Consider the following 19,432-nt stretch of genomic DNA (forward strand, 5'->3'; position numbering starts at 1 on the left):
AAAAAAAAAAAAAAATATTAGCCAGATGCGGTGACAGGAGAATCGCTTGAACCTGGGAGGCAGAGGTTGCAGTGAGCTGGGATTGCACCACTGCACTCCAGACTGACCAACAGAGTGACTCTGTCCAAAAAAAAAAAAAAAAAAACCAAAAAAAAAAACCCCAAACAGCAAGTTATCCTTTCTGCTTCCCCTTCCAATTACATTTTAGGAATAATTATAATGATAGCTTAAATTTTTTTGATATCTTTTTGGGATTCTCTGGGTTTTTTCTTTTTTATAAACATGACACAGACCTCATGATTTCCTATTTTTCTCCCCACTTTTTCAATTTGGATTTAAAAATTTATCAGTTTACATCTATTTGAAAGGCTAAATAAAAAGCAAGTAGTTATTTAAAATGCTGTATTAGAATCTAGTGTTGACTTATCTAAACATGTATATTAGGCTGAACTGCCTTCATATCTAATATTTTCTTGTCTAATACATATTAAACGCAAACCTAAATTTCTTTTCTTCAACCCTTCTTTCTGTTATTGGTATGTTGATGACCCCTCATCCCGCCCACTGACTTGCTGGAGCTAGAAACCTCAACTTCATCCTTGACCTCTGCCTCCTCACTTTCCCAAACCTGCCACATCTAGTCAGTGTTTAAAATCTATCAACTTTAGCTAGGTGCGGTGACTCACGCCTATAATCCCAACACTTTGGGAGGCAGGTGGATCACCTGAGGTCAGGAGTTCAAGGCCAGCCTGGCCAACATGGTCAAACCCCATCTCTACTAAAAAATACAAAAATTAGCCGGCGTGGTGGCACATGTTTGTAATCCCAGCTACTTGGGAGGCTGAGGCCTGGGAGGATGGTTTGAAACTGGGGGGTGGAGGTTGCAGTGAGCCAAGATCGTGCCACTGCACTCCAGCATGGGTGACACAGCGGGACTTCGTCTCAAAAAAAAAAAAAAATCTATCAGCTTTGAATCCCTAAAACGTTTCTCAGATCCATCCAATCCTTCTGACTCCCGTTTCTACCACATACTCGGTCCTTAACAGCTGTTGCACAATTAATCCCACAGCCTCTCGAATGACCTGTCTGCTTCTGATGTCTCCCTACTTATTTCCTGAGTTTCCTTTATAAAACACAAACCTGTACATGTGATTTACACGCTTAGAAATCACTAGTGGTTTTGCACTGCCCGTCAATTAAAGGCTAAATCCTTCAAATACAATAGAGCCCTGATATGGTTTGGATCTGTGTCTTCACCAAATCTCAGGTTGAACTGTAGTACCCAACGCTGGAGGTAGCGCCTGGTGGGAGGTGTCTGGATCATGTGGGTGCTGTTCCTGTGATAGTGAGTTCTCACAAGACCTGGTTGTTTAAAAGTGTGCAGCACCTCGCACCTCACTGTCTTGCTCCTGCTATGCAAGAAGGCTTCTTGCTCCCTCTCTACCTCCCTCCATGACTGTAAGTTTCCTGAGGCCTCCCCAGAAGCTGAGCAGATGCAGGCATCATGCCTCCTATACAGCTTCCGGAACTGTGAGCCAATTCAACCTCTTTTCTTTATACATCACCCAGCCTCAGGTATTTATAGCAATGCAATAATGGACTAATACAAGCCCTCTGGAGTTCACATATTCTCGGTATATTCACTGTTTTGGGGGAGGAGGTGGAATGCTATAGGGAAGTATTTGTCCTGAATCATTCTGTGGGTATACCACACAAACTCAGAATTGTTAATTATTTTGGCCCTTACTTTTAGTGCTGACATATTAAAAAGTTTACTTAAAAAAAAAACTTTAGATCAGGTGCGGTGGCTCATGCCTGTAATCCCAACACTTCGGGAGGCTGAGGCAGACGGATCAGTTGAGGTCAGGAGTTCGAGATCAGCCTGGCCAACATGGTAAAACCCTGTCTCTACTAAAAATACAAAAATTAGCCAGGCATGGTGGCAGGTGCCTGTAACTTCAGCTACTCAGGAAGCTGAGGCAGGAGAATTGCCTGAACCTGGGAGGCGGAGGTTGCAGTGAGCCGAAATTGCGCCACTGCACTCCAGCCTGGGCGATAGAGCAAGACTCAGTCTCAAGAAACAAAACAAAACAAAAACAAAAACCCAACTTTACTACCAGGCAGACTCTTTTCTTTGGCTTTAGATAATCGCTATCAAAACCTTGTCATCTCACTAGAATGTGAATCCTTTCACTGAACATGCAAGGTAGATTTTAGTCCCTCCCTTTTGCCTTCTGTCTTCTGAGAGATGTAATTCCTGAGTGTGTTCGTGTTGCCTGATGCTGTTTCATAAGACATAATACTAATACTGCACCTGAAATACCTCACACCCTGCCACCCTTCCCCCTGCAGCAAACTTGAGTTTCCAACAAGAGTAAAAAGGAGAAAATGTTTATATTTCCACAAAGGACAACTTTCAAAGAGATTAAGTTCTGAACACCCCTGGAAAGATTAGCTAGCTGCACTATGATGGAACTACAACATGAGCTATAGAGTACTTAGTGAGCTTGCTAATGGGAACACATCTTTATTAAGACAACGAAGAGGGAGGACACCATCTGAGGGTGGTCACCAGCCTGCAGTTTGCATTTCCTCTGAAACCACCTAACTGTTGAAATGTGCCAAACACTGCTCTAAGCACTTTCCAAAGAGCAACACATTTAATCCTCCTAACATTCCTCTTTACTGTAGGTGCTGGTAGTTTTCATACTTTGTATGATAAGGACAGTGAAGTACAGAGGCTAAGTGACTTGAGCCAGTGACATGGCAAGGAAACAGCAAGTCCTGGAATTCATATGAAGCAGTGTGACTCTGGGGCTCTCACCCAGACCTCCCCTATACACAGCTGTTGAACAGAACAGCAAAAGCCAGGACCTTCCGGGGCAAGTGTTTAGCTGACTTGATTTTCTCTTCTCATACGTTTTTCCAACAAATTGGACGAAACTGATCTGCAGTAGCAAGCCTTGAGGGTCCTGCAAAATTGGCCTTGGCTTGGGGTGCAGAGAAGGAACCTCCATTTTCCTGAAACAGTATTGGATGAAGGAAGCCGTATCTTTTGGAAAAATCGAAGCCCCAGTGCAGGACCTGCGTGCGGCAAGGCGTTGCTTTCTGCAGAATCACACAAACTTTCCTGCATGAAGTTCAGAAGCCTTCACATAGAGCTTCTCTAACCACACACCAGCTAAGGGGCCGAAGCTGAGGCTGAGTCACCCTGCAAGTTCCCTGACAGCAGTTTAACTTCAGATTTCAACTGGTTTTCCAGTAGAGACTCAAGATATTTGTTGAAAGGGATGCCTGCTTTTACATACTATTTGCTGTTAGCTCTTTTAACAGATTAGCAATAACTAGTTTAACATCCCAGGGATGAGTAATTAACATATAATAACTTGTGTGTTGTGGCTTGTTTATCAATATTCTTGTTTATGGTCCTTTGGGATTTTTTTGAATATTTTTCTCTATTTATTTATTTTGAGACTAGGTTATAAGACTGGCTAATTTTCGTATTTTTGGTAGAGACAGGGTTTCTCCATGTTGCCCAGGCTGGTCTCAAACTCCTGGGCTCAGGTAATCCAAAGTGCTAGGATTACAAGCATAAGCCACCTTGCCCAGCCTTGGCCAAAGAATCGTGTACTCCTTATAAATTTTACTTTAAAATCAAGTGTAATGCTCCCCACATCATCCCCCCACCTTTAAAGAGAAAAAAAAAAAAAAGTCAAGAAATAAATCATAGTAAAATCTGAGTCCTTCAATTTGTCATGATTTATTCTGTAAGGTAATATGCATTAACATTCAAAACTGAAAATTTCACTTGATTCCTTAGAATTTGGACGAAATCCTGAAAGAAAATGAACGCTTTCTCTGGAAATTTAGTGTCAATGTCATCATGTAGTGGTATGAAAAGATATACCACACAGTGTTAAGAAAAACAGGTAAATTAGATACAACTCTCTGCTATATACTGAAAGCCATGGGAATAGCAAGGGGAAGAGGGCGCCACCACCTAGAGAGTGAGAAATGAAGATGGGTCCCAGCAGAGGTAACAAACAGCAAGTGCTTGCCAGAGAGAGGGGGCTGGGAGGGAGAGGAGAATGGAGAAGGGGAATGTGGGAATGTGAGAAAGGGCAGTTGTAGCAAGCGCAGAGGAGGAACAATCAGGTAGGGGTTGGGGGTGGGGGGTGACGTACTGGAGTTAGGAGCAGAGAACATAAATTGAAGGGAGGCTTCACCAGGATGGGGGCCTTGCCAGGCCCTGGAAATGACCACCTTCAAGGAACATATAGTTGAGAATTTAGAGAGCATGTAGACTGATGGCTCCATTTTACAGTTAAACTACAGAGACTACCTTTCTGACTTGGCTGTTTTGCTGTTTTAATATGTGGTTTCATTTTCATAATGCAATCAATTTTATATTTTTCAAATCATGTTTTTCATCACAATTTAAAGTAAATTTAAGAAAGATGTGAGTCTGTTAGATGGGGGAAGTAAATAATTATCCATTATTTAAACTTGTATTAAAAATAAGCCCCTAAATTGGCCAGGTGCAGTGGCTCACACCTGTAATCCCAGTACTTTGGGAGGCCAAGGAGGGTGGATTCCTTAAGGTCAGGAGTTCGAGGCCAGCTTGGCCAACATCGTCAAAGCCCGTCTTTACTAAAACTACAAAAATTAGCTGGGTGTGGTGGCATGCACCTGTAATCCCAGCTACTGGGGAGGCTGAGACAGGAGAATCACCTGAATACAGGAGGTGGAGGTTGCAGTGAGCTGAGATCACGCCACTGCACTCCAGCCTGGACGACAGAGTGAGACCCTGTCTCAAAAAAATCAAGGAAAAAAAAACCCTAATCTTTAACATATTGATTCAGAAATTTAAAGAAAATTGGCCAGGCACGGTGGCTCATGCCTGTAATCCCAGCACTTTGGGAGGCTGAGGCAGGTGGATCACTTGAGATCAGAAGTTCGAGATCAGCCTGCCCAACATGGTGAAACCCTGTCTCTACTAAAAATACAAAAATTAGCCAGGTGTGGTGGTACATGCCTGCAGTCCCAGTTACTTGGGAGACTGAGGCAGGAGAGTCACTTGAACCCACGAGGAGGGGGTTGCAGTAAGCCGAAATTGTGCCACTACACTCCAGCCTGGCAACAGAGCAAGACTCATCTCAAAATAAAAATAAACCTAAAACCAGTTAACATATACTGTCAGGTAAAAAAAAAAAGATTAAAAATTTCCCAAGGGGGTTGGAAAAATTTGGGAGGGGCACCTTCTATGAGAGGGGAACAAGCAAAGACTCCCCCACTAGTAGGGCTATGCAGCCTCAAGGGATCCATGGCCACCAGATCTATCTTCTGTCACATCCCTGCACGCCTTGGCATTCCTTAATGTCTCAAAGGTGACTTGTACATACCAAGTTATATCCATATCCGTTCAGAAGCAATTACCTCTGTAATATCATTCACGTCAGAGGTCACTGTGATTCTCATACACAATTATACCAAGGCAAACAGGGGTCAATGTTGGACAGAAGCAAAGGGGACTTGTGCTGAAATGAAGATTCACAAGTCCCACACTTGTGGGAAGGGAAAAAAGAAGGGAAGTAAAGGCCATTTTTAAATACAGAAAATGTTCTAGTTTTCGGCAATTTTCAGAGTAGTGTGACACAGGGAGAGGAGCAATGTCTCTTGAGGACTTCCCAATATTTTAATATAACATCGTACTTGTCAAAACACCTGATAAATACATAGGCCAAAATGGATCTCTAATGAAATATATGTGGCTTTATCTTACATGATAGGATTAAGGGCATGCTCATTAAGCAAGACCAAAACTGAATACATCTATCTGCTAAAACCTAGTAAGATAAAACTAGACTCCAAGTATCCTGGACAATTGAAACATCATCTGTCAAATTAAATAAAAGGCAAGTTAGTGTAATTTTAATTTGTCCTTGAGTGCACTGAGAAAAGTAGAATAAAAGCTAGGTAAATAAAAGCTAGAAACGGATCTTATAGTGATAGTGGTACATCAGCTCAAAGAGACAACAAGCCTAACTTTTTTCATTTTTTTTTTCTTTTGGAGATAGAATCTCGCTCAGTCGCCCAGGCTAGAGTGCAGTGGCACAATCTTGGCTCACTGCAACCTCTGTCTCCTAGGCTCAAGCCATTCTCCTGCCTCAGCCTCCCGAGTAGCTGGGATTACAGGTGCCCGCCACCATGCCCAGCTAATTTTTGCATATTTTTAGTAGAGACAGGGTTTAACCATGTTGGCCAGGCTGGTCTTGAACTCCTGACCTCAGGCGATCCGCCCACCTCGGCCTCCCAAAGTGCTGGGATTACAGGCGTGAGCCATCGTGCCTTGCCCAAGACCTGAATTGAGACACAGGATCTAGAGATTTGCTGGGGAAGATTTAGCCTGATTACTGATTATCAATTATTGCCATAGAACACCTAAAAGTTTACACATAAAAACTGGGCTATGTTAATAATAAATGTTGAAATAACGAAAACACTGTCAGATGGTCACATACACATATGCACATCAAAAAGCAATAAACGGGCTGGGCGCAGTGACCCACACCTGTAATCCCAGCACTCTGGGAAGTCAAGGCAGGTGGATGATGTGAGGTCAGGAGTTCCAGACCAGCCTGGCCAACATGGTGAAACCCCACAACAAAGTGAGATTCTGTCTCAAAAAACAAACAACAAAAAACCCACCAAATACTGTGACTTTCCAAGGAAAGTTGGGAAGCAAGAACTCAACTTTGGCAAGAGGATGATTAATGGATTATTTTGAGTGCTCAAATTTGACTAAAGAATTTTGTACTTGAGGGTCTTAAATGTTACATCCTTCTAGGATCTTTGCATTTTAAAATGTCATTGTGTATAAACTTCTTAGGGGAAGTAAATCTTCTACCTCAAACTTGGAGTTTCACAGTGATGTGAATAATGGAGAGAGGGAAGGCGGGAAAAAGAAAAGACCATAATTGGGGGATAGGGGACATGATAAGAGGAAACAGCAAGCTCCTTGCATGACTGAATTAAAATGTTCTAATTTCAAATATATATTTCACATTCAATACAATTTTTACTATAGTCTATGGGCACTTCCTTTTTGCCAGAAGGTTATAAATATGGTACACTACTAAACATACAGTTGCACATCCATCTGATCCCTTCCCACAAAAAAGTGGATAAACTTGCAAGATAAACTCATGACAGCATGAGCAATGGGAAGCTGGAAATAGGAGAGATAAAGTGAGTAACAGTGATTCTGTGTACTGAAAGGAAGCAGACAGTAATGATGAGTGCAGTGGAGGAGCCACTAGAAAGCCAGTCACTTTATGGCACAGAGCTTGGGGAGGCCTCAGTAAGTGGGGGTGCAACATGGGGCTGAAAAATAAAGCATTAGCCCAAAGTTTCTAAGAGGAGTTAGATCCTTAACCCAGTTCAACCAGGTAACTGTCCTCATCTACTGGAAACAGGCGGGAGACTGTCAAAGTCCGCGCACTGAATCATGAGCCCATATCCCCACCCACACAACCCTACCATCCCCTTCTCCACTTGGCTTTTAGGATGCTGGCAGCCAAGCTTGCATCTCTAGACAGGCAATCTCAAGATTTTTCTCTGGAGCAAAACAAAAAAAAAAAGTTTTTTTTCCTCTGGGAAAACTCAACTCAGAAAAGACCTATAATGCTGGCTGGTTGCCTTATTATTCTACGGAGAGGACTACAGGCTAGCAAGCCTGGCCCATACTGTAACACAGAGCTTCAAGCCATTTTTTAAAACATCTCTTTCTCTCTTAAAAATATAAATCAAGGCTGGGCGCAGTGGCTCATGCCTGTAATCCCAGCACTTTGGGAGGCCGAGGTGGGCGGATCACCTGAGGTCAGGAGCTCGAGACCAGCCTGACCAACGTGGAGAAACCCCATGTCTTCTAAAAATACAAAATTAACTGTGCATTGTGGGGCATGCCTCTAATCTCAGCTATTCAGCAGGCTGAGGCAGGAGAATCGCTTGAACCTGGGAAGCGGAGGTTGCGGTGAGCTGAGATTGCGCCATTGCACTCCAGCCCGGGCAACAAGAGCGAAACTCCGTCTCAAAAAAGAAAAAAAAAAAATATCAAGACATCTGAAGAACCTCTAACAAGAAACAGAAAAATAGGAAACAAAGATTTTTAAAAATTATAATACAGGCCAAGTGTGGTGGCTCACGCCTGTAATTCCAGCACTTTGGAAGGCTGAGGTGGGAGGACTGCTTCAGCTCAGGAGGTGAGACCAGCCTGCCTGGGCAACAAAGTGAGATGCTGTCTCTACAAAAAGTAAAAAACTTAGCCAGGTGTACTGGCATGCACCTGTGGTCCAGCTACTTGGGAGGATCCCTTGAGCCCAGTGGTTGGAGGCTGCAGTGAGCCATGATCACATCACTGCACTCCTGCCTGGGTAAGGGCATGAAACTGAAACAAAAACAAAACCAAAAAATACATTATAATGTATTCAAAAAATAAGAGAAACGATTACAGCCATCAACTAGGCTCTGATTATTCTTTAAAAGTAAGTACATTCAGAAAAAAAAAAAGCTCTTCAAAATATCAGGAAAAAAATAAGTAAGTAAAAGGCTAGAAGGCTGGGCGCTGTGGCTTGTGGCGCATGCCTATAATCCTGGCACTTTAGAAGGCCGAAGTGGAAGGACTGCTTGAGTCCAGCAGTTTGAGACCACTCTGGGCAACACAGTGAGATCTTGTTTCTGCAAAAAATATAAATATTAGCTGGGCATGGTGGCACACGCCTTTAGTCCAGGGAGCTCCAGAGTTCGAGAATGCAGTAAGCTGTGATCGCACCACTGCATTCCAGCCTGAGTGACAAAAAACAAAACAAAACAAAAACAAAAACCACATACAATAAAGATTAGATGATAAAGTTGAAGAAAGCATAGAGAAATCAGAACAAAAAGATAATGAGATAAAACATAAAACAGAGGAGAAAAGATAAAAACAGAGGATCGATCCAGGAGGTAAAATGCCTTATATTAACAGGAATTATAAAAAGACAGAGCAGAGAAAATAGAGGGAAGAAAATTTTCAAAGAACTACCACATGACAAATTTCCTGAACTGAAAGATACCAGCGTACATAAGATCTCATAGAGTAGCCAACATAATCAATGAAATGACCTAGTCAAGACCTATCATTTTGACATCTCAAGACCCTAGGGAAAAGGAGAAGATCCTCAAACTTTCCAGGAGAAAAACAGAACACGCATCAAGGGATGAAAAATTAGAATGGCAGTCTTCTCAACTGCAGCATTGGAAGCTAGAGGACAAACCAGGAACAATGACTCCAAGACAGTGAGAGAAAAATCACTTCCAATCTAGAATTCCACACCTAGCCAACTCTCAACTAAGCATGAGGCTAAGATAAAGTCATGCTCAGATATACAGGATCTCAACATTTTTACACTCCCACACACCCTTTCTCACAAAACTACTAAAGGATGATGCACGCCCTTAAATGAAGGCTCACTTTAAGAACGAGGAAGACATGGGATTCACAAAACAGAACATTCAATAGAGGAGAGAAAGAAATGAAGATGATGATGTTGATGATCTGCCCCAGGATAACAGTTATGAAACAGATCCAAAGAATAAATATCCCAATTGGAAAGTGTGGGTTAGAAAAGATGTGGCCCAAGAAACTTAAGCAAATGAATACATGAGTTAGTAATCCTAGAGAAATGAAACGTTTTAGAAGGAAATAATATGCTTCCTAAGTATTATACATTTCAAAAAATGAAAAACGATTTTAGAAGTCTATACAAATCTTCCAAATTACCTATTTCATTTTCTTTCCATCACATGGGCATAGGCACTTTAATCTGGAGAAATAATCACGTGACATGTAAAAACAAAAACATGGCAGAAAAGGAACCAAATGAAATAAAAATCCCAAGCTGGTAAGAGATTTCTCATACTCACCATCTCTCTGGCTATTTCCAGCGCTTCCTGCAGGCCATAGAGCCTGCCACAAACCAGGTAGATTCCATTGGCCCAGAGAATACAACCCTCATGGACCCAAAATTCATTGCTGTCAAGAGGTAGTTCAGGGATTTGTAACTCCAGCTCAGGGCCACCTTCTGAAGTGGTGGGCACGGAGGGCTTCGAGTCCAAAACAGTCTTTTCACTGCTGCCCTCAGTGGCTGCTTTTTTACAAGGGAGCCCCCTGGACAGGGACCGAGGGCCTCCACCACAGTCTTCCGAGCGGTGGCGCCGCTTAAACCTGGGGTGTGCGGCCAGGCTCCTCTGCTCCTTCTGCTGCTGCTGCTGCTCTTCCTCCTCCTCAGTGTCCGTCTTGGAGCCATTAGAAGCACTTTTGTGCCGTACCTTAACTTTGCTCTGCATTTCTGTGGCCCTCTTAGGAGGTGGATTCTTCGGGAGAGTGGCTGCATAATCTTGGGGATAAAAAGGTCCAAAGAGGTCACCCATGTTCCGGTAACTGGCCCACTTGCCACACAGACAGCAAACCAGGTGCCCCATAACCGAAGACTCTGTCACAACAGGTCCCTGCAGCATAAAGGACGAGGCCGGGAGCGCCTTGCTTTCAGTGCTGCTAGGTGGAGGGGTCAGTGACCTCTGACCCTTCCTGCCCCTCACTAATTTGGTCTGTTCTTCTTCTTCAGCATTGATGATTGTACAAACGGCTCCAAGTTCACACTTATTTACTACATGGATGTAGGGGTAAAAAGACTTGTTCTTGGCATCAGTTTTATCCAGTGGCTGGGTGGCATACTTTAGTTTGATCTCAGGTTCTTGGGGTTCCACAATGGGAACTGCTTGTTTGGTTTTTCGCTTCCTCGGCTGGGCCCCAGGCTTCCTTCTCTCCCTCCTTTGCCTCTGTTTTTTTGGCTTTGGCTCTCCATCTGCAGAACCTTCTGGTATCTGTGGGGGCTGAGGGGGTGGAGGCGGTGGCTGCTGCTGTTTCTTTTGCTTATTCACACTACCAATGGGTCTCCCCTTCTTCTTTCCTGATGGGAAATATCCCTTTGGAGGGAAACCCTCTTGCTTCGGTGAAATCGTCACTGTATCGTTCTCCTTCTCTTCAGCCTTGGGGTTTGCCTCAGGGGCCAATATGCCCACTGGAGGTACATTCTTTGAGTCTGGAAAGATTAAAGGTGCTGTTCCACCTAGGGAACCATCTGGTCTCCCTTGGTTACTACCAGGCTTCTGTGAGGTTGTGGATGTCATGGCACCAGGCGGTTCCTTTCCCGCAGTAACTGTTTCTGCATGCGTCTCTGTCTTCACTTTGTCATCCCCGCTGCCACGCCATTCTTCTGAAGACCTTGGAAGAGGTTTCTCAATGTGCAACTCCTGGTTTGCCGGACTGACTAGGTCAGAAGCCACCTCACCTTTTCTCTTCTCTATGTCAGCATCCTGAACGGCAACACTCCCACCTTCAGGAGGACCACTCTTCAAAGACAGTATATCATCAAGCGTAACCGTGTCTCCCCCAGCCTCCGCACTGTTCGAAGATGCGCTCCTCCTAATATTTGGGGATGTAATCTTCTGAACTATAGCTTCCAATTTTAATCCCCGTCCTTTCCGTGGGGGCAGTATTTTGGTCTTAGCAGGGCTTGTGAGGGTAACAGCAGGGCAGTTTCTGTTATCTGGACTTGGAAGGTCCTTGGAGGAATCTCTCTTAGGGATAGACTTGATATCCTGACTGTGAGAAAGATGGGCATAGGAATTGAATGCTTTATCAGCGCCTTCTTTTGATGAGTGAAGGAGGCGACCTTTATCTTCAGTGCTACTGTTCTTTACATCTTGTGACTGTCTCTTACTGGGAATGGGAGAGATAAAAGAACGAACACGCCTCCTCATGATTAAGGGGTTTTGAGAAGAATGATCCTCCTGGCCTGGAAGTCTCAGCATAACATTGCTAGGTTTGGCTGACTGTGTAGCCTCAGCTAGTCCATGTCCATCAGTCTCATGGGGCGGCCCATACCTTTTTTGACTGGACATTCCTGGAGGACCACTGCTTTTGGCTGGAGAAGTTTGCCGAGAAAGATCCCAACAGGATTCTTGTAACTTCTGGGAACCATGCTTTAATTCCATGCCCTTGTTAGGCAGACCATCACTAGACATTAGGCAGCGCCCAGCCTCCTGGGCGCTGGGGTCATGGTAAGTCCCTACTGGTGGGCCATACATCATACCATCTTTGTCATTTTTCAGAGGACTCCGTACTCTGTCAAGAAACTGCTGCTGCCTTGGACTCTTCCGTGGCCCCTCCTGCCTGTGTTGCGCTGCAGCAATTACTCCCTGAGCAGAACTGCTGCTCCAGTCTTTATACTCCTCTGGTTGCTGTTGGTACATCTGTCTCTTGTAATGCAGCTGAGAATTCAAACCTGCGTTAGGGTCCCCATAAGCATGAGCCCGAGTATTTGCGTGATAAGCAGAGGCCAGGGTTTCTGAGTTGGGAGAAAAGGGAGCGTGTAAAGAACTCCGGTTGGCCCTCTCTGAAAAGGTCATGTGTGGATTCATGTGATGAGGGTCTCCCCCTGGGCCTCTGCTCCGCCCAGGAGACATTTTCAATTTTTCTGCAAAGTCATGATATTGAGAAGGGGACCGACCCCTCATGCCCTCCCGACCACCAACTCTGCCAGGGACCCGCCGCATTGGCGTGGGTCTGCTGTCTTGCGGGCCGTAGTCTGAAAGGGAATCATGGGTCGCTGCTCCAGGGCTGGCATTGCCGCGGTAAGACTCATGCTTGATGCTAGGCGGATGGCAGTGGTCTCCAGATTTCTTGTTGTTGAAACTAGCTTGAGATTTAGACTGTTCAAAGTCTTCTTCTTTTATCTGCCCGCTCTGGGATTTCAGCTTGGTTTCCATGGTCACCAAACCACCAGGAAGAATGACCGACTGACTTAAAGTTGGATTGAGACGGTCATTCCTCCCAATTCTGGTGTCGGCACTCATGTGTCCCAGTGAGTGAGCCCCTGGGTCCCTGACAATCTGTCTTAGTGGAGAAATATCACAGATCACTGATCTTCTTTCAGACAGGGAACCCCCAGGCTCATGGGCTGATGACTGAGGCTCTATTTCAAACTTTCTGGGAATTGGATAGTCAGTTAAATTGATCTGTTTCATTTCAGGAGCTGTGCTGCTTGATTTCCTTTCCCAGGGGCCCCAGTGGGGATTTTCTAATAGAGACCCAATACTTTTGTTCAGAAGGCCCCTGCTAGCTAATTCATTGGTTTGACTAACCAAGACATTGGGCCTTGTGGTTCCTTCTAGGCTACCAGCCATCCCCTGATGCTCCTGAGTACTCCTAGAATATCTCCTGTCAGGGTGGTGGTGGTAACCCTGAAGCACTTCCTGCAGGAGGCTTGGGAATTTTTCATTTCTACCCTTTCGTTCCCCATGGCCAGTGAAATCTCCCTTTTCTTGCCCTGTAGGATACTGAGGAAAGCCACTGACATTTCGTGGCACAGCTGACCCGAAACTATCTTTGTAACTATAGCGCAGACTTCCAGGAGATTTGCTAGGCTCAGTTCTGCTTGTAAAACCAGGGCCCGCTGCAGAGTGGCCACTCTGGCCATTTCCTTCTCCATTATGGCTGGAGTTGTTATCGCCATTCTTGTTTCCTTTGCTCCCTCCTCCTCCTGGAGGCTCTGGCTGGGGAAGTGATGCATGACTGGTTTCCTTTGCCCCACCATTGCTGGGTGGCCTTTGAGTGGCTGCAGGATCATCCTCTTGGGAGCCTTTATCTTGTCCACCAGGCTTTTCTACCCGACCTGTCATGGCTTCCCGGGAGACAATCACCCCAACTGTCTTCTCATTAACCTTTGGGTTCCCATCGGATGACAATGGCATGTCCTTAGCGCCTGGTGAGGTGGCCTCTTCTCTTGCGGCAGGACTAGCATTGAGTCTGGGGGGTTCATTCTGAGCACCTTGTGCCGGTGAGGAGCCAGCTTTCTCAGAGGCTCCACCCTTGTAGGTGGTGTCAGAGCTGGTGCTCTGGCCACTTAGTTGCCGCACTCTCTCACCTTGATCCTCTGAACTGCTGGAGCAGCCTCCATCTAATGACTCTGCCATAGGGGACTTCAGCTGTTCTTCAGGTTGTGAGGAGCCTTCAGAATTTGTGCAGCTATCTGCTTTCTTGGAAGATGAGGGCCTCTTGGAGGTCTTCTTCTGAGGAGTCAGGGCATCAGAAAGTAACATGTGCTGGACAGTGTTAGGAAGATTGGCCACTTGAGTACTCAGAGCACTCAAACTACTCAACCCAGGATCTGTCAGTCGCTTTTCTGGTACCCCTTCTAGTCCAAACCCTTTGAAGCCTGCGGCATGAGAATTAGGACTGGGCATCATTGATGGGGTTGGACTGAGTTGAGGCATTAACTGTAAAATTCTGTTTCTGGAACCCATAGGCACACTGCCTTGCCCACACTGGAGATTCTCCCCAGTCTGCATGAGAGGAGATGGGGTAGAACTACAACTTGGAGACTGAACCACAGAGGCAGCTGGAGAAGGGTTAGAAATGGGGCTGAAGTTCTGGTGAAACTGCATGGGGGACCTCACAGGAACCTCAGGCTGGTTGTACTGCCCCACCTGGCTTTGCAGGGGCAGCTTGGTGGCAGCGTTAGTATACTGCATCACATGCTGAGAAGAGTGTTGTTGTTGCTGCGGTTGCTGCTGCTGCTGCCCCTGTTGGGTCCCTTGTGGAATCTTTGCCTGTTCAAAATTCTTCATAGATTGAGGCTGATAGCTGTAATTGGATTGTGTTCCATAAGCCTGTGCATTAGAACCCACATTGTGTCCTTCATACTGAGATCCAGCATTCACACTGTAACTGCCATCATAGCTCTGTCCAGACTGGCTAAAACGCTGTGGTGAAGGGAAGGAGGAGGAGGAGGAGGAGGAAGCAGAAGACTGATAGTGTTGGCCAAACTGACCCACTCTTAACTGGTAACCAGCAGCAGAGGATGGCAGAGTTGAGGGCCGTTGCATTGGCTGTAGATGGGATGAGCTGGATGCTGGTTGGCCAGTGGCCTGTGGCAGGGGCTGATGGGACTGGTAAAGCTGTTGTCTCAACTGCTGGACTTGCTGCTGCTGCTGCTGCTGCTGGCTGGAAGCCTGCTGTTGGTACTGAGCACTCCCTGGAGAGAAAGGCCCTGTGTAATCCTGCTGATAATGCGACACACCGCCAAGGCCAGAGTGCTGTGCTTGAAACTGGCCCACGTGACCCTCACTCCCATACTGATTGCCAAAGCTGCTCCCCTGGGGGGGTCCATAGCTCTGCACAGGCCCAGAAGGCCTTCGCTGAGGAGGCTGTGGGGTTCCTGTAGTCACGGGGTCTTTGTTGCCTGCCATGTAGTAAAAATCTCCAGCCTCTTTCCTGAAACCCTGGTAACCTTGATGGCCAGAGGTCTCACTAGCCATCGCTGCCGCAGCAGCTGCTGCTCCTCGTCGTCCACCACCACTGCCACTGCCACTGCTGCCACTACTGCCACCTGCACCTCCAAAATTCTGGAACATCTGGGCCTGACGAGGGCTGAACTCTTCTAGCCGGGATGAGCCGTGTACCTCCTGTGGGTAGCTTTGCTGGTTTCCGTGGTAACTGCTTTGCTCCCGAAAGGACTGCATACTGTTCAGCAGCACAGCAGCAGGCCAACAGCCCTCCTAGAAATAGAAGAAAAGAAAGAAAAACATTAGACACGCATCTCCTCGGTACAAATAAAATCAAGTCTAGATGATGGAGGAGATAAAGATGAATCAGACGCCCAGATGAAGCTGACTGGTTTGAATTTATATATATATTTTTTTGAGAGAGTCTCGCTCTGTCACCCAGGCTGGAGTGCAATGGCACGATCTCGGCTCACTGCAACTTCCGCCTGCAGGGTTCAAGCAATTCTCTTGCCTCAGCCTCCCGAGTAGCTGGGACTACAGGCGCGTGGCCACCAGGCTCGGCTAATTTTTTGTATTTTTAGTAGAGACAGGGTTTCACTGTGCTGGCCAGGCTGGTCTCGAACTCCTGACCTCGTGATCCGCCCGCCTCGGCCTCCCAAAGTGCTGGGATTACAGGCATGAGCCACCATGCCTGACCTTGAATTTCATCTTTTATATTTTATCCACTTCTGAAAATGCACATATGCAGAGAAATGGCCTAAAGAGTGAGGCAAGAATCTGTAGTAGAATGAAAAGCAGCATTCTGAGTGCATACAAACCCAATATAGCAAAAACATGTATGTCTCATGTATCTAATAACGCCTTCATTATTAGACAAATGAGCCCCCAAACTCAACCGTATTAAAATATGGGGCTGTGTTATTACTGTCAATGAAAAACAGCAATTTTTCAATGAGTCTTCCGGTTATGGGGGGGAGGGGGTGTGGGGTAAGAAAAACTGAATTCTTTTTTTTTTTTTTTTTTTTTTTTTTTGAGACAAGGTCTCACTCTGTTGCCCAGGCTGGAGTGTGCAGGGGCACAGTCATAGTTCACTGCAGCATCAAACACCTGGCCTCAAATGATCCTCCTGCCTCGGCCTCTCGAAGTTTTGGGATTATAGGCATAAGCCACTACTTTCATTTCTCTGCTTTCATGTATTAGGGTGATCACTGAACTGCGGGTTTTAACACTGGCTGCTGATCGCCACTCCCCAACACTGAGAAACAGACCTGGCCAGAGAACTGCAGCCAATTCCTTATGTCCAAGTGCACATTTTTGCAGCTTTACTGTAATTGCCAACTACCTGTGATGACTGGTGACTCCAGGACACTCAGCCCATACGGGTTCCACACAAACTTTGGAGTCAACCTCTTCTTGGCATATGATTGTGTCTAAAGCACCCCTCTCTCCGCCACTCTCCTTCAACTCCCAGGTACACTGGCTAGACTTAAGCCAGTGAACAGCAGTGACTATTCTTCCAGATTATTTTGGGAAGTTTCCAAGAAGTTCCAGCACCTTTACCCGCCATGTGGTATTTTTATTTGCCAATTTTTTAAATTCACAGTTATTACTGGCCATTACTATGAAACAAGAATTAGAAGCGATCATCTTGGAGGACAGCAAAAAAACAGAGGAAAATAGGAATTCATCAAGCCTAGGACCCAGACTCTTTCAAAGTTATCTGACTAAGCCACCACTTTGTATTACCTTTTATAATCCCACTTAAACAATCAAGCTGATTTTTTTCCTCTTTCACCTGGGCCTGTCTCTTCAGAGTCAGAGATGAAAGGAACAAGGCCAAATTGCTCCAAATGACTTTAGAACCAATTATTTAAAAAAAACAAGTTCCGAAACACATACAGGATAAAGTGAGGTACTAATAGACAGTTTAGTTTAGTTACAATGGTTTATGAAGCTAGTTTCCTAGTTCCCCTGAAGCGGAGCTGAAAATGAGTTGCCTGCAGGAAACTGCAGTCAACGACCCTTTTAAAGGTAAGTCAGATTCATCCTCTCCAATCCCTGGAGTGGCTCCCACCTCATTCTTTGGGAAACTGGTCTCAAAGGCCCCCGGCTCCCACCCCCATGACCTCCCTGAGTTCCTCCCCTACCACTCTCTGCTCTAGCCCCCCAGTCTCCTTGCTCCTGGAACAGGCTTACCGCATATCTACACAGGAACTCTGTTCTCACCTGCACGTTCTTCTCCCAGAGCCAGACAGCTTGCTCCTTCCAGTCTTTGGGCAAGCATCACTCATTCCCTGATCATTCTAGTAAAAACAGCCAGCTCCACACCTTTTCCCTGGCTGTAACTCCCTCCCGTTTTACCCCCTGCCTGGCCCGGTACTTACTCCAAACAGACACATATATGCTACTTGTTTACTGTCTGTCTCTCCTCTGACTAAAATGTAAATTCCTTAAAGGGCAGAAACTGCCTGTTCCTTGCTGTAATCCTCACGTCATCACACCGGAGGCTGTGTGAATGATTAAATGGTGTAAGAACTAGGCCTTAGAGAACTAGGCTAGAACTCACATATTCAGAGATGGTGCTGTGGGAGTGATATGAGAGAATTATAGAAAGTGAAAATAGAATATGATCAACCTAAAAGCAGAGCTGGAGGATGCTGAAGACACTGCCCAGAGGGTCTTCTACATGGTCAGTAAAAGATGCCAGTTGTCCTGTCAGTTCGGCCTTGAAAGTGGGTAGCCACCCACAATAAATCTGTCCCTTCACTGCCACCCTCTCATAAGGACCTCCATACTGTTCCAGCTGGCTCTTCACCACCCCCCCATCATTCTTAGAACTATCAAGAGCAATTCTGCCTACATGAGTGTTTTTTCTCCTTGTGATGTGCCCCTGCTCTACTCCTCAGTGCCAGAGGCCTTCTCTAGATAAAACAAGGCTGAATGAGGGCTAAACTGAACAAAAACATTAAAGCTAGCAGTTTAAACTAATGAAAAGCCTTCTCAAGAGATATTCTCTATAAAAAGCTATGTTACATGTTGTTTAATTAATCCTTCTGGAAATACAATCAGGCTTCTGAAGATCTGAGTGTATAAACAATGTTGCCACTTGCTCCATATTCTTCCTAAATAGGAGCCACGAAGAGCTAAAGGCCGCTTTAAACATCAGCATATCAGACCTCAGGCTGCCCTATCTCCAGACAGGGAAAACAGATACAGGAAGGACTCCTTCTTAGGTCTGTTCTCAGCCCTCCCCTGCAGATTCCCTGTCCTGTATGATACCCCTTTCCCTATTGTTATGGTTCTACTTTATGAAATAGAAGAAAAAAAAAAATCCAAGGCCAAATACCTCCCTGCAGGGTTCCAGTCGTGCTAAATATTCTTAGTATACATGAAGCACCTGAGTACTAGAAGGTGGTTGCCCAGGTTTATCTTTTTTCGGAATGCCAAGTAAACCAATTAAGAAAACCAAGTAGCATATACCAACGACAGAAAATGTAAACCTGGAGCTATAAAATAAGTAATAGGGTGGGTGTGGTGGCTCACACCTGTAATCCCAGTGTTTTGGGAGGCTGAGGTGGGAGGATTGCTTGAGGTCAGGAGTTCAAGACCAGCCTGGGTTAAAAAAAAAAAAAAATTTAAATGCACAGTGTGATGAGGTATGCCTACAGTCCCAGCTGCTCAAGAGGCTGAGGTGGGACGATTGCTTGAACTCAGGAGTTCGAGGCTGCAATGAGCTATGAATGTGCCAATGTGCTCCACCCTGGGTGACAGTAACCCTGTCTCTTAAAAAAAAAAAAAAAAAAAAAAAAAAAAAACAGAGCTAATTGAGATAATTCCAATTTTATCCCATCATCTTAAAAAAAGCATCAGTGTAGTCAGTTTTAAAGCACTGTGATTAGTAATAATAAGTGCCTGAATTCCTTTGTTTAAATGAATACAAATAGGAAAATCTGATACCTCAAAGGAATAAGTCACCTAAGGAACTTGCATACATACTCTAAAAAAGAGGCTGGGCACAGTGGCTCACACCTGTAATCTCTGAACT

At 45.3% G+C, this 19,432-nt stretch overlaps 1 protein-coding gene and 1 pseudogene across 5 annotated transcripts in view; one reads left to right on the forward strand and one right to left on the reverse strand.

Annotated features, from left to right (window-relative positions):
- Positions 1–19,432, reverse strand: part of TCF20 (transcription factor 20) — a 181,242-nt gene that overhangs the window by 36,806 nt on the left and 125,004 nt on the right. For all 5 annotated transcript variants that reach the window (XM_054543561.2, XM_054543560.2, XM_024239935.3 and 2 more), the window contains exon 2: positions 9,964–15,660. In XM_054543561.2, the coding sequence (XP_054399536.2) occupies positions 9,964–15,624 (5,661 nt within the window). In that variant the 5' untranslated portion in view covers positions 15,625–15,660. The remainder of the gene's footprint in view (positions 1–9,963; positions 15,661–19,432) is intronic.
- The window catches only part of LOC100459256 (uncharacterized), a 56,646-nt pseudogene continuing 55,227 nt past the window's right edge, over positions 18,014–19,432 (forward strand).

Source organism: Pongo abelii, chromosome 23 (assembly GCF_028885655.2).
Source record: "Pongo abelii isolate AG06213 chromosome 23, NHGRI_mPonAbe1-v2.0_pri, whole genome shotgun sequence".
Taxonomy (NCBI): domain Eukaryota; kingdom Metazoa; phylum Chordata; class Mammalia; order Primates; family Hominidae; genus Pongo; species Pongo abelii.